General features: G+C 40.1%; 1 protein-coding gene across 1 annotated transcript; it reads right to left on the reverse strand.

Moving 5' to 3' along the window:
• Window positions 1-552: 552 nt before the first annotated feature.
• On the reverse strand, window positions 553-17,758 carry LOC116993629 (elongin-A-like). Its single transcript, XM_033054460.1, has 11 exons — window positions 17,645-17,758; window positions 11,206-11,262; window positions 9,487-9,599; window positions 7,742-8,444; window positions 6,261-6,360; window positions 5,284-5,457; window positions 4,639-4,736; window positions 3,137-3,317; window positions 2,688-2,811; window positions 893-1,011; window positions 553-777 (listed from the first exon to the last, which is right to left on the reverse strand). Exons 1-11 carry the CDS (start codon window positions 17,756-17,758, stop codon window positions 716-718), a joined length of 1,845 nt encoding a protein of 614 aa, XP_032910351.1. The 3' UTR covers window positions 553-715.
• Between the last annotated feature and the right edge of the window lie 3,646 nt (window positions 17,759-21,404).

Here is a 21,404-nt window from a genome sequence, read left to right on the forward strand (position 1 = left end):
TGCTAGGCCTCTTCATGACAGACAGAGCAGCAGATCAGAGTATAATCCATGTTTTCTTTCATCTCCACACTTATATACAATCATAGAATCACGGAATTGTTTGGGTTGGAAAAGACCTTGAAGATCATCAATGTCCAACTGCAAATCCAGCACTCTGATCCTCAAACACCAGAGCTACACATCTTTTAAGTATTTCTGGGGATGACAACACAGACACTTCCCTGGACAGCCTATTCCAATTACAACCCTTTCAGTGAAGAAATTTTTTCTAATGTGCAATCTAAACCTTCACTGGTGCAACTTGAGATCATTTTCTCTTGTCCTGTAACTTGGTAGGAGAGATCAACCCCCACCCATGTACAACCTCCTTTCAGGCACCTGTAGAGAACATTAAGGTCTTCCCCTCAGCCTCCTTTATTCCAGACTAAATCACCCCCATTCCCTCAACCATTCCCAACAAGACTTGTGCCCCAGTTTCATATAAACTGATTTGTCATTAGTGCGTACTGACCTTATTTCAATTTGAGTAAAAAAGCACCAGCATGAAAGGACTCCGAGGTTTCAGCATTTATTGCTAATTGTTCACCCATGCAATTTTTCAGGACTATATTAACTAAAGCAAGTTGAACAGTGCTTACACGAACATTACTTTCATTCGCCGTAGCATAATATACAAACAATCATGTCAAATAAGCTTCAAATACACAGCCTCATTTTATCGTTGTCCAACTCTACTCCTCAGTGCTTTCAAAGTTTTCTTCATGATTGGTGCTATTTCTTTAATAACAAAATGGAGAGACCAGTTAGGATTGCAGCTATGAGCAACTTCAACTGGAATTATAAGCAGAAGGTTAAGACAATTAAATTGATCATCTTAGGAAATGCCACTTACTTTTGGTAGGTTTCTTTCCATCTTGAATCATGACACCTGAGCTAGAACTTCTACTGTTGCCAGCAAGTATCAGATTTGATAATGTGTTATTTTTGTCTCTCATTTCTGGAATCCCAGTTCTTTTAAAATAAGCAAATAAGAAAAAAAGCTAGCGTTAAATATCAAGCTACTGTTTGCTCTGGCTCATTTTGAAGAAAAAACCCAAAACCAACAGCTTGATTGGATACATTTAAGAGAGTATACATTTCAAAGTCATAGGATAACTCAGGTTAGAAGGGATCACACAGATTACCATCTTTTCCATTTAAATTCTTGAACAAATACTACATTTATAAGACTTCATATCTCTTATTAGTCTTTAAAAATAAATGTTCAGAGTTTGTGACAAATCAACACCACTGTGATTCATAATGTCCTGTGCTCTAGTTTGGACCTAGTGTTTATTTTCCTCTTTGAACACAGCTGAACTGCTAACTGGCTCATTGACAGAAAATTAGGGCAAATGTTTAGAAACAAAACCTCTCTGACTAACAAAAGGCACAATAACTAACTAATCACATTGGAATCCTCAGGCAACAAGACAAGAACTGAGGCAGATACATATACAGAGCTGATGCCTCCTGCTGAAGACCATCAGCCCAACAGAGCATTAAAGTGTCAGCACAGTGTCACCAAAAGTTAGCAGCCCTGTACTCCTCAGAGCCAGTCACTGAGGATTCTGCCAGCACTCAGTACCACTGCACAATGAGTGAGAATAGCAGCCTGCTAAGGATCTGCTTGTCTGCATGCAAATCCTTAGCAGGAGTTTTTAGTTCCTGCAAGACCAGCTTCTCAAGTGAGAATTTCACCTGTACAAATTCTGCAGCTTGAAAAACCAATGGGTCAAAGCAGCAAAGTTTAACTCACTGTGCCTAAACAAACCCTTTGGTTCTCAAGAAGGAAAACCAATGGCCCTCTTATAGTTTCTTTCATGTCTGAGAAAAAAAAAAAAAAAAATCATTCAAGGTTTGGTCAGCTACTAGTCCAGAGATTACTGGAGCACAAAGGACAGATGTACTTGTATGCTACTGTACTTGAAACACCTGAACCAGGAAGGCAGGTCTGTAACAACACAGAATCAACCTCCCACAGAGCAGCTGAAAGCAAAAGTGCAACTCCAAGTGCCTTAAGCTACTGCCTTGGTGGAGGACTATCTTTTCATTGGAAATAGCAACAGTATAGAAAGAGCCTTCCAAATCTCACCAGCTAAAGGCACAATTATGAAAATTTATCTGGTGTAAAAGCTGAGTTTAAGAAAATTCTTACATCCAGGCTGCCCTTTCTAACCCATACTTGTAACCACCTTGAGCAGCAAGGCTGTAATTCATAGGGGGAAAAAAGCATGAAAAGCTCCTGAGGTTCATTCTGGTCAGCTGTATCACACCAGGCAGCTGACTGGGATTCTATCAAAGCAGGAGAACATGCATGGCTACTAGGCAGGTCTATAGACCTAAAACAACAATGGAATGGCCCTAGGATGCCAAGCAGCTTTAGTGCAATTTGGAGAAAAGAAGCAGTGTCCACTTACACTCCAGCTGGGAGGGTGAATTCACTGGCAGTTTTGACAAGTGTGCAATGACAATGCACACAGGGCAGATGACTATACAAGACTTAAAAGGCAAGTTTGCTTCTAGCTACTAGCCACTTAAAAAAAGGGAAACAAATAGAGTAATTTAGAACTTTAAAATATTTTGCAAGCATGGTTTTGAACTGACAAAGATGCATTCAAATTAAAAGCACAGTACATAGCACTTACTTGCACTTTTCTGTGGGATGAAGCTGGATGACAGGTCCTGCTCTCCCATGGATTTCTTGCTGTCGGCAAATGTTCCTGGGTGGTTTTGCTGCACCAGCCACATAAGTCATTTTTACTTGCCTGCCTAATATAGAAGCAAGGAACAGAGGATATAAGACTTTTCATTCCTTTATGTCCAAAACTCTTTGCATTGCTGCTTAGAATCCTTAGACCAACCAGAAAGGTAAGATTTGTCTAATGCAAAATATTTGCAGGATGCACAAACATACTGTATTAATGCATGGGCTTATTTTTTAAGCAAATTTTAGTTTAAGAGTAACAGTGATAGTTGTTGATTACTCCTGGAAATACAGCATTAGTACTCATTGCAAACAAGTCACTAAACATATTGTCAAGAACAGCAGAAGAGATTGGGTTTTGTAAGTGGAAGAGCTAACCAGAGATTTTACCTCTTGGTTTCTCAGACTGAGCTGAAAGAATATTTTTTGTAAGGATCTTCAGTTTTTCTTCTCTCTGATTAAACAGCCTCCAGTACATTTCACGCCAAGACTCATATTCCAGAAGGCTCTCATTTTTAAAGTCTCTTTGGCAGTGTTTCTTCCACAAGTGGTCAGTCTCTTTTATAAAGATCTAATTTGAACACAAGGTATCTTAAATCAGAGATTTAAAAATAAAATTTTCAGGTGTATGTGTCCTCTGAGCCTACAGACACAACCCAAACCCCTGGTGGAAGAAGGTACAGAACAAATCCCACCACATGTGCTGACACAGGTACCCACACTGTGGCAATACCATGCAGGGACACTGCCTACAGCCTAGAAATCACACAGCTTCAAGCAGCAGAGCTGGAGTCAGTGAGCCATGCTTACAGGCTACACTTGTGTTCACAGCACAGGCTCTCCATACTCAACACTTCAGCTCTCAACTTGAAGCACACAGAGAAAAGGCTAACTTGCCCTTCAAAGGACTGCACACTCAGAACATCAATGTCCAAGTGCATCATGCAGCTCAAGACCTGACAGTGTAGATAAGAAATCTACCACACACAGAGGTAAATACTATGGCCATCTTTTTTTTCTTTCTTATTTTTAGGAACAGAAATACTCCCCTATACACACTGTCTTTCACTTACAGTAATTTCACGATTATAAGCCACACCATTTTGACTAAAATTCTGGTCCGAACCTGGAAGTGCGGCTTGTACTCCGGAGCGGCCAATATATGGACAATATTCTGAAAGTTGCCAACCTGTGAGACAGAGCCCGCAGTAGCCCCAAGCCAAGCTGGAGCCCAGCCAGTCCCGAAGAGGTGGCGGGGTCAGCAGAGGCAGGCCAGGTCGGCAGAGAGGCGGGCCGGGCCGGCAGTGTTGGAGGAGCTGGCAGAGGCAGGGAAGCCTGACAGCACAGGGAAGCCCGGCAAAGCCAGGGCCAGCAGCGCCAGCCAGGGCTAGCAAATGCAGTGGCGGTGGTGCAGGCATCAGGTGGGGGCGAGCGAACCCGGCAGCAGCGGCAGCCGGCTCCGAGCGGCCCCGCCAAGCGGCAGCGCCGAGCTGGGTCACCCGGCCCCGTTGGCAGCCCCAGGCAGGCCCAGCCTGCCCAGCCCCAAGCCAAGCCAGTAAACCCCGCAATCCCGCTATTCTGTTACTAATTGGCAACTTTGTGAAAGTTGCACACGGATACTCGCTGTGAACGAAAGTGCGCCTTACAATCTGGTGTGGCTTATATATGGAGGAAAAACGAAACATTGCCGACACCCCGAAAGTGCGGCTTATACTCAGTGCGGCTTGTAATCGTGAAATTACTGTAGTCATCAGTAGTAATTCTCCTGAATGTTTTAAACTTGAGAAAGGGAGACTGAATTCAAAGAAATTAGTATTCAAGACAGAAAACCAGTGCAGCCCATGAAGTTGTGGAACTCTGTGGTTCTCCAAATTTAACAAGGTGGAATTTACCAGATTATATTTCTCTATTCGAAACAACTGCTCTGGTGTGCAACGTGTTAGCACAGGCTCAAGAATTTCAAAGGGCACACCTCCTGCTTCTTGTAGCACTACAAAAGAGGACAGTACTTTCAGTATCTCACTTATTTTACTCTATGGCTAACGCCACTTAGTTTAAAGATAAAAACACAAGTTAATTTTAGTAAGCACTAGCACAACATCCTATGTCAGGCCATGAAAATATTTATAAATGAGCAGTTCCATACTGACTAGCAGTTATACTTGAGGATGGATAAAGCATCTTTGGATAGTCATTGCCCCATCTTTATTGATATGCATCACTTCCTCCTCTGCCTATGCAAGGAAGAAAAGAATGTCTTGATCATAACAAACACAGGGGGAAGGGCAGGATTTTTAATTGATCATTTATAAGATATTATTTTAAGTAAACTTGGACCTTTAAAAATCCTAAGCTTTCAAAACAAAGCTACATTTTAGCACAGTCATCAATCCATTTCTGCAAGTGCCTTTCAACCTGCTCCAGGTCACCATTTGTAGGGAAGGACAATATATTTTAGTAGGCCAGTGCTTGGCATGAAAAAAAAAAATCTCATATCCTTCAAGTCACAAGTTCTACAAATCCCCTGAAGTACTCACATTCAATATTGTTGTGAAGCATGCGGACACACTGCTCATACAGTGTAAGCATCTTCGAAAGGCGCACTGCCTTAGAGCCAGAGTAAACCTGCATTTTAGAGTTCAGTCTCTGTCCTGTGAATTGAACTATCTCACTGGCTTGCTGGGGTGCTTCTGCAACAGGTGCTATGGACACTGCAAGCAGAACATCAGGCAGGTTTCACAATGCTTTAAACATTCAGCTCTGAGATAAACACAAATTACTTATATATACAAAGTATTTTCTTAATACCAAGTTACTGCATTACAGCGTGGGACCCTTGCATGTATTGTAAATTGCAAAAGTCCATTCACCATCATTTAACTCTAAGATGTACACTGCACGTGAGCTGCACCAACTCAAACCAGTCTTGCATTATTTATCTCCAGTCTACATGAGTTGTATTCACACCTTGATTGCTCTGTTACCCATCTACAGAACCTTACTAATCCCCTGACTTATCTTAGAGAAGCCAGAAGCAGCAATGTTTCAAGATCCCAGTGATAGAAAACCACTGAAGCATCAGAAGAGCTGCTAGGAGAACCACTTGTACTTTATGTCACCCACCTATAATGATGCTAGTGGTTCCTATGCCAAAGCTAGGCTTATTATCTCATATATTTGTTTTACCTAAGATAATTTCTGCTAAGGCTTTGCCTGTTCTAAGGTACAGACATGAGTAAAGATAAATGGAGCCTGTAGAACTGCCACTTGATTTATGCCTTCTCTAAGTCTGTGGTAACCTTCCTCAGTATTACTTTACTCAGCAAGCCATAAGAAGGAAAACCTTATAACTCCCTACAGCTTCAATGTGATTTCTACAGATGAGAAAGTGAGGCCCTTCTTTGCCACGGACTGATGAGCTAAAACACCTTACTGGAAAAGGGGATAAAACACTTCTACACAGAGCTGTAAAACCTGAACTATTTCACATTTATCAGCCTTGTGTATTACTTACCTGTAAAGTCTGCAGCATACAGGGGAGATGATTCTGAGATGCCTGGCAGAGTTTTAGGTAGTGGAGTATTAAGAAGCTCTTGGAGGGACACCACTTTAGCCTGCACACAGTCAAGGGAAGATTGTTTCAATATTATAAATTTTGGGTTAACCAGGCTTAAAATAAGCTACAATAAATCCCAAAGCATTTATGCAAATCCCAAAATTAACTAGGATAACTAGAATTCCTGCTTTTCTATGCTAAAATTTACTCACAGGATTACTTTTCAGTACATCCTTTCATACTCCACTTACCAAGACTATACCACAAAAGGAACTTAGTGGGACATCTGCAATTAGCACGTAGAAAGATTAAAGAACAGAGTTGACATGTAGAGCTAATGGGCTTTCAGATAAATCACTATTGAGGCATGCAGTGAATGAGACAAAACCGCATGACAAAAGCATAATTCTAAAAGATGAGAAACAGCTTTATACCTGGTCCTATCAAGTCTCCCAGATCACACTCAGTAAGCCATTTAGCCTAAAACATTCACAGCTAATCCCCTAAAAGGGGGATTTAAAGATGCAAGCCTGTTAAGTATGGGTCCCTACAAATGGATCAGGTGCAACATGTAAGTTGGGTCTCAGATGTCCTCCAACTGCAAGTCAGGCACTTACAGGCCAAAACTTGCATTCCCTGTGCTTCCTTTAAGTATCTCTAGTAACTTTTCACAACTACTTGAATATCTGAGGTTTTTCCTCAAACAGTTTATGTTAGAGTATCATACATAAGCCTCTACATTAATATTTCCCCATCTGGGACAGAAGATACCACATTCAGATCGCAGATCTTCCATAATAAAAAAAGCCTAAAGCTTTCACATCACAGTGAGGACATAAATCTGAAGATAACTCTGATTTTCAGTGCAGAAGAAGTCTTCATTTAAAAGGTCTAATCAATACATATTTTTGCATACACATTTTCTCAGAGGAGCTACTTAAGCTTTTTGCATTTCAAGGGACTAGGACAGCTCAGATTAAGAGCATGTATGATCTAGTTTTATATGCAATATTGTGGTTTACTTCAATGCATTCAAAGAATGTTCAGTTCCGCTGCAAAATTTAACATTCATTATTAAAGAACAACAGCATCTGACAAAAAGAGCTGCAGCAGCCACAAACTAGGATGGCCAAGATAAAAAAAAAAGGTGGACATCTTTCCAAAAGGAACTGCCTTTGCATTTTGCAAGTCAAAGGCAGATTAGCTGGTAAAGACCAAACACTATTGTCCATTGAAAATAATGCTAAAAATACAAGTAACTGAATTGCAAACTGTATCTCTTTTTTTCCCCCATAATTGCAATATTTGGAAATTGCAATGCAGCTGATACATCAGCCATGCAATCTGTTCCTTAAAATAAATGCAGAAAAATGTCACTGAAATTAGAAGGCCAAGGCACTTGCTTGCCTGCAGTTTATCTCAGCTCTGTAGTGGTTTACCTTTTTACTGGGAGTTTCTGATTGACCACTCTCACATTTTTTTACATCTTCAACTCCCTCTTTTTCTTGAGAAAGTTTTGAAGTCTTTTGTGGTAATGAGCTATTCTTCTGTCCACTGCAATTTTTTGGCCGTGCACCTGTAGAACAAGCCTTTCTCTTTCTTTTGTTGGCAACCACATCATAAGTAAGGTAAGATTCAAAAGACATAGTAGGGGGTTCAAATTCCTCATCACTAGATGATTTGGCTTGGTTTTTCACGACAAGATTTTGTTTTGGCTTCTTCACACGTTTAGGATTTCTTTGTTTGGAAGCATCCTTACCAGGCTTTTCCTTCAGGGGCAATAAGCCTTCATCAGCTGCAGAGGAATACTGCTTTTCTGAAATTTTCTTGCTCTCTGTGGAGGTGCTCTCTTTGAACTCACTTTCTTTAGCCTGACAATAGGTACCCTGGGAAGCATGCTTAGAACCACTGCTGCTATATTCTCTATTATCACATTCTTTCAGAGACTCGGAATTTTTACTTTGATGAGTCTTTTCACTCCCAATATGCTGTTCATTCAATTCTGTAGAAATGGGAGCACTACTGGAACTTCTAAAGGCCAGTACAGATGTTTCAGGCTTCTCTGAAGGCTTAATCTCCTTGGAAACAGAAGATTTTGTCTCACGTTTTTCTTTTTCATTATCTTTTCTTCTTCTGTAATCACTGCAATAATAAAAATATCACATCCCATTCTGCAGCTGATGCTAAATTCTTACTTAAACAATCTGTTTTTCTGATATTAGTAAAACTAAAAGCATAAAATCACACCATGTGTCAAAGTTTCACAAAACTCAGAACTTAGTTCTGCACTGTGTTATTCTTCAGAGCTCTTGGGTCCACACTGCTAAATACTGAAACAAGAATTGATAGCAAAACAAGTGGGGAGTAGGGACATAACCCTGAGTAGGAAAACAAACCCAGCAGTACTATCTGCTTATAACATGATGGATACCACTTTTCACAAAGCTTCCCTGCATGCCTTATAACAAAGACCTGGTGCTTAAAATAACTAGGAGACAGGAAAATTGTCAACATGCTCTGTAGGTGATACAGATTAACCAGTCAGCATTTATGATTTCCTTATTACAGGTTCTGGTATTTTACTTCCCTGTTGTTTGAACAAGTTCAGATTTAAAATGCACAATTTAGTCAAACTATTCCCTTGCCTTTCTCAGCTTAACTGTCTGGAACTGTTGGAACTCTGCAAAACGTCTAAAGCAGAGTGGGACTGGCCTTGGCAGTGGTGGCTGCTCCAGTCTCAGAAGAAACTGCATCTCCTCACTGTGTCTCCTCCAATGTTGGAAGGCCCTCTCACTCCACAAGAACATTACAAGAAAAACCTTTATGCAACCACATCAGCGGAGATCTGCCTCGTTTAACCACCACCTCTGGGAAGAAAACAGCAAGTTTCCCAATTTTCTGAAGTGCAGAGCAGTGCCCATCATGGTTTAGTCCCGTTGCACCAGCTGGGACCTGAGAACTTGTGCCAGTCACAAAAAGCAGGTGAAGCCAGAGTGCCAACTGGCTAGTTGACTAATAATGGTTTGATCGTTTTCCTCTTATTTTACAACTGCATTCTCATTTCTTGAATTCAATTCACACTCCAATTAAATGTACGTTTGTCACTCCAAACACCACTTTACAATTGGTATTTTAAAACTACACTACAGTATAATTAACTTTAAGGAAAAAAGTTCACACCTACCTTTTATTTTTTGGAGAAATAAGCTTTTTCCATTGTTTTAACAGGTTTTTAGCTACATTCCCAGCAGTGGTATGTTCCCTAAAACTGCTAACTGTTTTGTCTATGCCAGTTTCCTGTTGAAGATAGCATAAAAAAGATGGGCAGAATAAATCACAACTCTCATCCCAAATAAAACCTCCTCTAAAACTGCTATGAACAGCATTAGCCTAGTATTCAGGCAGTCCTATGGCAGCCAAAGAATAAATTCCCTCTCTATACTGCAATCAGAATTAAAGGAAGTAGTTATTTATAACCAAATATGGGGGGGGGGTGGGAAATGCAGACTTAATCATAAAACTAAGGTAAGAAATTTTCCTCCATTAAATGTACATATTTCAGGAATTTCACTTCTCTCAAATGCTGAAGCCCACCAAATGCATCAATTCAAACTTCCTTTAGGCTTATGAAGTGCATTTGAGCATATCGAGAGCATATATGTTGGGCATGGTGTAATATGAAATACATTTCCGCCAGTAGTACAGGGTTGAATGGTCAGAGCAGTAGAGTTATTTTCACAATGTCAGTGTGTCTTCAAGTCTCACTCTAGTGTGGTTAAGCAAAAATATCTTGCAGAGTTTGAGTGCTTGTAGAATCACAGGTGATTTTAATCCTGTATTATCAGTAAGCATCCCTGATTCACAAACTCACTTTTAAGATGCATGCAAAATATAGAATTCACTAGGTTCACTGCAACCTGTGAATGCTCTTGCTAACTAGTGAAATTATGCTCCTGTGAAGTCTGAGCTATACACGTTACTGTCACAATCAGCTCAGCCTCTAGCAAAGGCTTCCTTAAATCCACTTCAAGTATATTTAGCTCATATATAATTTGAGCAACCTGATTTGGTAAGTCAGTTATTGCAAACAGATGGAAGAAATCTGGTGGGAGTACTTCATAAAGCTATTTATGTTCTTCAAATGCATTAAAAATATGTGGAGCCCTTCACTGTAAGACATCACTTTCCTCTATTTGACTTGAATGCTTCCATCAAAGTCTGTGCCATTATAAAGTATGCAAAATTTCTGGGAACATGAATCATCTGCAACTAATCATTTTAAACAACTAATTGCAATATGAGATTATGTATTTTTATTGGAAAACAAAATAAATATTGCTTCATTTCAGTAGAAGTCTGCCTGTGTCTAGGCAGGCAAATGCCTTTACCTGAATAGGCCATCCAAATATCTTGGCAACTATATTTTTCTTCTTACTCTTCAAAGAACTCTCTCACAAAACCCATTTTTCTTCTTTTCAAAACACAGGCACATTGCTTATAATAGCTAGAAGCTTCACAGCTGTGAGAATATCTAATACAGAATTTGATAGGCTGCAGCTTGGATGAGGGTAAAAGTCACAGGAATCATTATTTGCAATTCCTGTTCTTTAAATGCAAAAAACAAACTTCCAGCTGCTAATGAAAGATGGAAGAGTTAGACAATTGACCTGAAGAATGGTTCACCCATATTTGCTTTAAGCATTGATTGGAAGTAGTTTTACAGTGAAAATAAGCCAATCTGATTAGCAAAGTGCCCTCTATATGCTCAGTTCCCTGCTCAGTACTACCATTGTTGACATAATATTGAATTTATCAAGTTGGATGTCCTGCTTTTGGAAAATGAATCTAGCTAAATAAGATAAAAGTTCAAAATTATAGAATGTTTCTACAAATGCACACTTACCACTAAAATATCCATCGATAAATCCAAATCTTGTAGTACTTTAAGTATTTTTATAATCTGGAAGGAAACATTAGATTTATTGTTTTAAACAAATACCTGGAAGTCTCTTCTTCTCATCCTCATTCGCATACTTAATCCAAAATAGGGTTAAAAGAAACATCCACTAACTCCTGGAAAATGTAAGCACCCCTTTACTGCACAACAGGGCAGTGTTTGCAGTCTGTACTGCGAACCCCTGTCAACCCCTTTAATTTCAGTAACAACAGAAAATCCAGTAGACAGTTTGAATTTACTGCTACAGAGATTACAGGAATAATCAATAACACACTAGTAGAGGCTACACATATATACACCTACTCATCCTGTAGCAGTGGCCTTCATTTGCCACACGGCCAGTACAAAAGCTGCATTATGCAAAGCCACCAAGCAAAAATCAGCAAGCCTCACAGTCAGCAGCACTACTTCATCAATCCAGGCCAAGAAAGGACAACAGAGCTGGTGCGAGCCCAGACTGCATAAAATAAGGTTTTGAAAACATAACTGCAACTTGCATTCTAACAAAACAAGCTTGAGCTAGAAAAACTGTTTCCTTTTGCACTGTCAAAGCTTACACCTGTTACAAAACTCAACACCTCCACAAAAGCAGGAAAGATTTTTCCACATAAAAAATGCTCATCTTCCTATGAGAAGCGTTTTAATAACAGAAGTATAAATTTATTTGGCAGTGGGTATATAGCACCCCAGAGACTTGCAGCTAACCATACAGCAAATTTGTATTTGTCTTTCTGCATCGTTTAAGAATGGCATTTCCCAATTTAGCGTCACCACTAAAATGCTCCCAACCACACACATGAAGCTATTTTATGGAGACAACAGAATTAAAGTACAATTGAAATAGCATAATTTCAGAAGGCTTTCACAAAGCCTGAAATACTAGTGAAGTGTTTCAGATCATTGACACTTCTCAGGAACACAGCAGGAACACAAAAACTACCCAGAAATCTGACAACAACAGTTATATTAATTTAAATAACCGATTAACTGTCATTTATATATTAGATAATGCTTCTGAAATGGCATTGCAGGAGGTGGAAGAGATATTAAAAATTAGTAGCAAGCTCAAGGAAACAATCTACAAAATGGACTCCAGGGATACATTGCTCTAAGTTTCATTGTTCCTATAATGCATTAGAGTAGTGGAATCCCACACTTGACACAGATTTTCATTGTGTTCAATGGGCTCTAGCTACACTCTTGGCATGCAGTTCTTCTGCTAAATCATCCACCCTGAAACAGTGCTTCTGAATCTGCATAAGCACAGGTGAAATGCTTCACAGCCTGGGATAATGTGAGACAATGTAAGATATGCATCTAGAACCAGAAGTAACAAATCAAATGTCTCCAAGAAGTTCAGCTAGCTACAAAATGGCCTAAACAAAAACAGCTTCCTCACCAAGATTTCAGAACCAGCACAAATGCCATACAAAGTTCCGCTTATCTTTAAGACAAGGCACTCCCCAAGAAAAACAGTAATTGCTCACAATGTTAACATAGTTTCTAAGGCATGAGATTATCAGTGTCAAGTTAGTTCATTTTTATTTAATTAGAAGAATATATATCCTCATTGATTTAATTTATTTTGCAATGAAAAAGGAAGTAACCCACTGCTGACACATTGTATTGTGATATTTAACATGTCTAGATAGTCAAGCAGTGCAAACCTCTGGGAATTAATCCCATTTATTTTGCCAGAGACAAACCTATTTGTGGAATAATACTAAGGGATGTTTTCATCAAGATACAGAGAATAGGGATTTTGAATAGTTCCTCTTGATGGCTTTGGACTAAGTTAACTCATAAACCCAAGTTTATTTCGGAAGAAAAAATTCAGGAAGCAGGCAATTGCTATTCATAAAACTTCAAACCAACAGGCTGAATTACAAACGTATCTAGATAACAAGCATGTTCAAAAGCAGTCAACACATTTTAATGAAAAATAAAACTTCTGAAGTCTTCTAAACTACAGATCACAATGCTAATTTTGGTTACTTGAAATTTATATCACATTTGGAAAATTGAGACAAATAACACTGTTTCATTTTTTTTAAAAATAGAAAAAAATTGATCAGACATACTGGTAAGGTTTTTAGAAGTGATACCAACCACTTAGAAGCAGAGAACAGCTCAAGCTGCAGGGGAATCAGCAGCTCTGCATGTACAGGACAAGCACAAGACTGTTCTGTAACTGGACAATGTAAATGGCCACAGCCAGCCTCCCAGGAGGAATCACACATCTCCAAGCTCTTGGGATTTAGGACTAAACTTACTTACAGACACAATCAGAAAATAAGCAAATATAATTTACAGCAGGTATCTGTAGTAGCAGAGAGACTTTGTATTTATGATTACCAAAGACAAAGCACAAATACCAAGCTCCAGTATCTATCAAGCTTTGGAGAAAGGCATACTGTGAAGCACAAGACCTTGCTATAAACACAAACTTTGTTGTCATGATACCTATATATAGTACACCTTTATAATTATTGCATAAAATAAGGCAAAATTATAAAGTCTGTTCTGAGTAGGTCTTCAAAAACAAAATAAAGCCTAACTATTGAGGGATCTTTCTCTAACCATTTCTTTCACCACAGCATTTGTGGCCTATCTGGCTCTTACTTCACTGGACTGGATCTGGTAATTTCTTTATGGAAGACCTTCCATACACACACAATACATATGTTACCTTCCACTGGCTGTCAGACTATTTTACCTCACATAGCCATATCCGCTGTATCCTCATGGAAAAACTTTATCAACTTTAAAACAGACTGTCAACTTCATAGAAAAATTTTGAAGAAATGTTATCTTCATATACAATTCCTGGACTAGTCTACATAATTCCTAAATACTGATTGATAAAGAATTATCAAAACCCTTTAGGACTGGGATTTTTTCTATAAGATACATTCCAAGAAAAAACAAGACCTAGGTCTTCATGCAATATAAACAGGCAAAGGTTTATGGACAAACTGAAAGCTAGCACCAACATAATGGTGTGAGACAAAAACAAGGATGACAGCAGGAGTAAAGGCAAGCAAAGATGCAGGGAAGAAGGGAAAGCAGGCTGGAATTTGGAAAGCAGAGATCAGTGGTAATGAGCAATGGGAAAGAAGCATGTAAGCAAACAAAATTTTCCAGAGCCAGAACTGAAAGCAAAGTGGTAACAGCAACTGCCAGGTGCACTGGGTTTGGTCATTTCCCACTACACCAGCATTGCTCCATCATCCTTTAAGCAAGTGTTGTACAGCCTGAAACCTCAGGAAAGATGGGACCCATTAACAGGTTCCCAGACCATCCATCCTCAAAGGACTGACAACATTTCTCAACAGTAACTCCTGTTTTCCCTCCTTCCGTGCTCAATAGCTGCACTTCTCTTTCAAAGAGATCCCTATGATTCTTTAGCTTCTTTCACTTATAACAAATCCTGTGAAATTATGCCAAGTCAATAACTTCCAGCTGAGCTAGACAACTCATTTGAAAGAGCACCAGGACTTTGAGGAAAACACCTTAGGAAAAAACTCAACTCTGTTCCAAGCAAATAATCCCTATGCCCTCAGCAAACAAAAAAACCCAAACAAACAAAACTAACAAAAAATAAGAACTCAAACACAACAGTTAGCCTCAAACAATTACAGTTTTGTTTCCAGCTACTCAATCTAGTGATCTGTTAATGATATTAAAGGTGCTTTCTTCCAGTCATCTTACACAACACAGAAATAAATGTAAATACTGATCACACACTTTACCTTGGCTCTTTAGTTTCATTAAGTTATGCTAGCCAGAGCTCCAGCCATTCTCTGGCTCTCTTATTATCTTTCCAGTTTGGCCAGTGTTGTTTTTAAAAACAGTCCTCAGAACAGGACATAATATTCCTGTAATTGTCCCTCTAATGCTATATAGCAATAATAACATAACCCTGCTAAGATACACAAAGATAGCATTTACTCCATAAGCCACTGCACTCTACGGCAATTTCATGCTCAACTGGTAATACATCAGAACTCCAAATCATTTTCTGAGTCAACGCTTTCCAAAATACAGTCTCCTATCCTGAGTGACCTATATTCATAGCTCCTAGCTCTGACTTTCCACTGAGCCATGTTAAAACGTGTTGCTCAAATGAATGTAGCCTACCACATGATCAGACTCGGTTTCTAGAAGGGACTCTCTTCATTTGATACAAATTACTTCAGTGTGTGTAGCATTTCCCTACAATGCTTGCTGTCTTCTAAATCAAGGAAGATTTCAGTAGCATCAAGTCACAAAAAGATGTGTAATCACTCTCCTACCCCTCAAAAAAAAAAAAACAAACCACACAAACCCGCAACCAAACACTGCTTCCTGATGAGGTCTGGCACTTACTTTTGGCAAGTGCAAGGGAAATCAGTTTTATGCATTATATCGGGCTCATGACACTGCCACTCTAATCAGCATGATACAGAATCAAGTCAAATGCCTTGAAGCATGCATAAATTTACAGCAATTAGTGTTAGCCAAATACAATTTGAGATAAATTTGGCAGAATTTATCTATGTAAGATCTCGCTGAGTGGAATGGAATATGGCACCACCCTTTAATTCTGCATCAGTTACATCTTAACATCCTGCAGCTGCTCAGTGTGTTCCTTTATGATCAATGCCAATGAAGACCATTTCACCGACCTTTAACACTAGCACAGTAGTTTTTTCCTGTACCTTCTCAAGAACCACAAGCATGGTTCAATACCTGTTCTTTCCTTTGTCAATTCTCTGAAAACTCAGTGGGTAGCTGTCAAACCTCACACATTAAGAAGCTTTTGAAATGGACAATTGATGTTTTGCATGGTTACCAAGAACTTTTCAGCAATATTAAAAGTCCAAAGACAAATATTATTCTCAGTATGGAACAGAAGTATTTGACAACTACAACGCTTGCCTACATACACATTGTAATATCGATTTGCAATTCTTTTCACACATTTCTAGAACTCTCCTCTTTAAAGATACTAACCACATAATTTCTCTTATTAGATTCAACTTCTGTTAGGAGCACCTTTCAGGACTGCCAATTTACCGCTATCAGTTTCTCACTTTCTCTGCCACTCCTTAGGCTCTGTTACACACAAATACTTCTGTTTCACTAGGCAGTTTTACCAGGGACAGAAGTGCTACAGCACCACCATTAGCTCAATTTCATGCAGCACCTACTTGCAGCTATGCTACATGAAAACATTGTATCTCCTCCCTTAAAGAAAAAAGTCAGTCAGTGTTATTCTCATTTTTCACTTCAGTAGAATGCTTTGAAACTTACTGGTTTGGGATCACTTAAATACCAATTACCTGTAGAAGAGCTTCATTTCTTTTCCTTTGCTACTTCTCGTTCAAATAATTTACCAACACTAATCCCAAGTACAAATTCAGACTCTGTAATAGCTGATCATTTCCATAGCATAGGAAGAGCTCTTAGGTTCATTGAACTGCAAATTAAAACTTCTGAAGAAGCACCTGCACAGATATTTGCATTTTAGACAAATATTGTCTCCATCACAGGCATTCAAGAAAACAAACCATTGTTGACTATGGAAACCACTTTTTCTTCTATATGCATACACACATACTTTGAAAACACACTGTAGATATAATTAACAGCTTAACTTTTCATCAACTACCGAATACAATGCCACTTTTACTGCTGCCCTCTGCCTCCAACCACAAACTTGTATCAAGTTTTAGTGCCTTTGAAACCCATCAAAGTGTCCTGTATTTTCAAAGCGAATGTGACCCTCTGAAAAAAGAATTTACAAAAACAAAAGACAAAAGAAACACACACATCATTGTTTAGAATACACCTTCTTCAGTCAAATATTATTTATTATTTTGTAAAACATCAAGGCAAATTTGGCATATGCTACTTTGCTTCCATGTCCTCGAGAGCGCCAGCTGCTGCTCAGAGAGCAGGGAGTGCCTTGGCCCCTCTGCCCCACAGCCTGGGGGTGCCCCCTCTATGCCTTGGTCCCTCTGCCCCCACAGCCTGGGGATATCCCCCTGTGCCCCCACAGCCTGGGGATGTCCCCCTGTGCCCCCACAGACTGGGGATGTCCCCTCTATGCCTTGCTCCCTCGGCCCCCTCTGCGCAGCTTCAACACCTGCTCTGATCGCGCTTCCCACTCATCTCTGCCTGTTTCAGGTGTCCCTTAGCTACTCCTCGCAGCTACTGAGCAGCCTGGCCGCCCTACAGGGGTTGCTTCAGAAGAACAGCCTAGTCCTTCTTGGACCAGAAGAAAAACAAGGCAGAGCGCGACAGCCCCGCTCCTCTTTGATGTGTGCCGTTAAAACCAAGCAGAAGCACAGAAAAGCTCTCATGAGCACGGAAATAACAGCCCAGCCTCCGAGCCGGCTACCTCCGCGGGCTCCTGCGCACAGCGCAGCCGCTCCTGCAGCTCCCGCACCCTCCGCGCAGCGCTCCACCCCTGCTCCGCCATGGCAGCACCGCCGCTCCGCCCCTGCTCCGCCATGGGACTGCTACCGCTCCGCCCCTGCTCCGCCTCGGCACCGCCAGCGGGGCTCCTCCGCCACCGCCCGGCCTTCTTGTGGCCGCAGCCGCTCCGGCATTGGCCGTGCTTCCCGGCCGGGCTGGCTGTTCGCTACCCATATACCAGCAATACCAGCGCGGACTGCGTGCTTTTCCCTCCCCGCTGGAGGCCATTTGAACGCTCAGGGCGGTACGGAGCCAGCACAGCGTGGCTGTGGTGAGCCGGTGGACATGAGCTAGGGCTCCTGCTCAGGGAACGCCGCGCCGTGCGCTGTGGGCCTGCCCGGGCGGGCCCGCCGGGGCGGCCGTGCCAGCCTCGGGAGCAGTCCCGGGCGGCAGGTGGGACACGGACCGTGCCGCTTGGCTGGTCCACGTCTGCCATGTTTCCTGCAGGAACCCCCAGGCCCGTGGCATCCCTGGTGACTGTGCGTGGCTGCCCTGTGGAAGGGTTCCTTGTGTTGGGGTAGCGAGGCCAAGCCGTGGAGCCGCGACTGGCCAGCAGGCAGCCCGCTGCAGTCCTTTTTTTTTTTTTTTTTTTTCTAATTATTTTTATTTTTAAGAGTCATAAGCACTTTCGGGCCCTGCAACTTACCTAAAAAGTTCATGACAGGGAATCAATGTGCTTTGCTGCTGTGTGTACTGCGCACCTGAAACAAGAGCTCTGCCTTGGAGCTGGCAGGGGCTGAGCATGTGCTTGTAAAATTCCCAAGCACGATGAGTCCCTCCTAAAAATGTGTGTTTGCACAATTTCCTGTGACCTCTGTGAAGTTACTATCGATGTAATGAAAACAGTTACACAGAACACCTTTCACTCTTTAAAGTGGTGTTGGAGGGAAGTGTAGTGCATCCAGTCTGAACTACAATGGAATTTTAAGTAGGCGAAAGTTTGCATGTTAGAGTTACTGCTCTTGAAATATAGCTCTTATTACAGCTTGGCACACTTTAGAGCAAATTCATCAGTAGAGAAACCAAAATAGATTATAGGGCAATACAGTAGGTAGAGCACTCAAGCTGGAAATGGAAAAAATAAATCCAGGTCCCTAATGCAGACTGTTTCTCCAGTTACCATACTCACGCTTTCATTTTACAGAAATAAGTAATTCACAGTATGTAGAGACTTCATCACCTCTACCTTAAAACAGGGTATTCACAACTAGTTACTCTTCAGTTTTCTGGCCCAAATAGTACAACATTATTTATACAAAGTGGCATTTATGCAGAAGAAATCTTCAGAAAAATTCAGCTCACACCAGCATTATAATTAAAGTCATTATTGAGTAGGGAAATTGAAGGTCAGATTATGGTATGGATTATGTGATTGAAGCTGGAATTACTATATGTTGTTTGAAAGCCTCATTATCAAACTACTGGATTTCCTGGGATGAGGAAAATGTTCTTGCTGCCTGATTATTCTGAAAGATTGTGATTTAATGGCAACAAAGACAATATTTAAAATCTCAAATCTTTCCTAGAACAAGAAAAATATTTTTAGCCCAGACCTAACTGAAACATTTTTTGTATTGCTTGTCATAACTGTCAAGAGGAAAGAATTTCAAGTTTACTCAGTCCTTCAAAACTGCAGCCAATGCTGATTATTACAAGGATTTGTTTGTTTGGCATTGATGTGTGACTCCTCTTAGGAAGAAGCAGGGTTGACATACACACAAATGTAGCTACAAAAGTTGTTCTGACAGTACATGCTCAAGGGGTGTGTTGTACCCAGCTCTGTACTTCAGCTCTGCTAAAGGCTTGCAACCTCTCTTCTCACCTTTAAGGACCTCCTTATGCCCTACTGCCAGTGCTTAGTAGGTTTCCAAGGAAAGATTGAAACCAGAAAGAGGAAAAGGCTTTGAGCTCAGGAGATGAGCCTGGTGGGAATTTCAGGGGATGGATCGAGGAGGCTTGACTGGGCAAAACTAAACAAGGAACTAGGAGTAAAATGTCAGGTACAGGGGGAGGTCTGAATGACCCACTCAGGCTGGGTGCCTTGCTGAACAATGGTTCCTCAGAGCCACCTCTGTGAAATCAAGCCCTGTGTCTTTGTTCCCAATAATGTTTCTACATTTATTCATCAGCCACCACATTTATTTTCCATCTCTTTTTTGAAAAGACTGCAGTTCCCACTGAAATTCAGTATACTTTTTTTTTTTTTTCAGTATGCTTTTATGCTTACCTACTGTCTGCATAAGGAATTTCACCCCTCCTAAAGTCATTACTGGTATGATTACCCAATACATTCAGATTAGTGCATTTGAAGATACTTTTCATAACTATTTATCATAGAGAACTCAGTTTGGGGTTTGAGATGTGTGGTTTTTGGCTGAGCATACACAAAGTGATCTGAACGAACAAAACAGCCATGATCTAGAGCTGAGCCTGAGTTTTGTTAACATCTTTAGTTGGCCAAGGTACATCTCTACATGGCCATGGGTGTGACGCTTGAGTTCCACCAACAAATCAGAGCATGTTGACTTCAAACTTAAGGCTTTCCATTTCCAGAAAGAGTGCAGTAATTATTGTGCATGAATTGGAAGAGATGGTTATAATTGCCTAAAGGCCTGTCTTTCACAAAAAAAGATTTCCCTATTGTTGCTTCTGAACCATGCACATGGAGCAAATAATAACAGTTGTTTTTGTTCATTAGTCTGAGAACAAATCTCTTGATATATTTCCACTTTTTACCCCTAAAATGTTAAAACATTACTTCATGATGTGCTACTGCTGCAGTGTCCTTAGTCACTCATATAGACCAATTGATCATGAAGAAAATTAAATATTTTTTCCCCAAGATTCACTTATATCTAAAAGGATACATCTGGAGAGGCTGAAGGTATGTTAAAAATGTATTACTCCCTCTTTAAAATGGGATGAGAATAATCTGATTGCAAGAACTTCAGTCAATATAAAAATATTTATTAGTAATTAAATTCTATGCCATTTGAAAGGAAATAATCCAAAAGAATATGCTATTTTCAAGATATGAGGGGAAAAAATATTGATCTGCATTATGCAAATATAGAATGATTTTTTATCCTGGTATTAGTTACTTTTAAAAGACTTTATTGTGTGCTAATTAATGCAGAATAAGAAAGACAACTTCATAGACCAGCTTGTGTGCCACGCAATATCCAAGTATGCCATCAGTTGTCCTGTGATCCCGAAGACCAAGTAACTCAAGGTTTTGTAGGTCTTGTCCTAACATAGAACCAAAGTTTCAGAACTATGTGAGATGTTTGACTTTGTCAGCTTTAGTACACTGAGATGTTGACTCAATCCCCACAAGATGGTTATATCTATACAGCCCAGCTCAAAGCATCTTCAATATTTTTTGGAAATTAGAACTTAGTTTTGTCTTTTCAGTAAGGATGCTTCTCCATTGGTGTTTCTGTTATTTTTTCAACAGTGAACCATATAAGGATGTTGGAAATACATTCATAGGGACTGAATAAGAATTAAATGTATTTTACAATATGCTGGTAAATTTTAAAGATATGAAAATCAGAAAAATGTTTTCTACATATCATGATAGTATGTTCATTCTGGAGGATAATTGTCCTCTTTATAAAAAAAAAAAAAACCCAAACAACTAACTGAAAAATGACAAAAGAACGAAATAATCTTTCTCTGAA

The sequence above is a fragment of the Catharus ustulatus genome, chromosome 3, assembly GCF_009819885.2.
Source record: "Catharus ustulatus isolate bCatUst1 chromosome 3, bCatUst1.pri.v2, whole genome shotgun sequence".
Classification (NCBI taxonomy): domain Eukaryota; kingdom Metazoa; phylum Chordata; class Aves; order Passeriformes; family Turdidae; genus Catharus; species Catharus ustulatus.

Coding starts and splice junctions, on each gene's coding strand:
- LOC116993629 (XM_033054460.1), bottom strand. CDS start 17,758: ATGGCGGAGCAGGGGCGGAGCGGCGGTGCTGCCATGGCGGAGCAGGGG. Junction 9,600..11,205: donor TATCGATGGATATTTTAGTG/GTAAGTGTGCAT, acceptor TATCTTCAACAG/GAAACTGGCATAGACAAAAC. Junction 5,458..6,260: donor GTATGCTGCAGACTTTACAG/GTAAGTAATACA, acceptor TTCTGCTTGCAG/TGTCCATAGCACCTGTTGCA.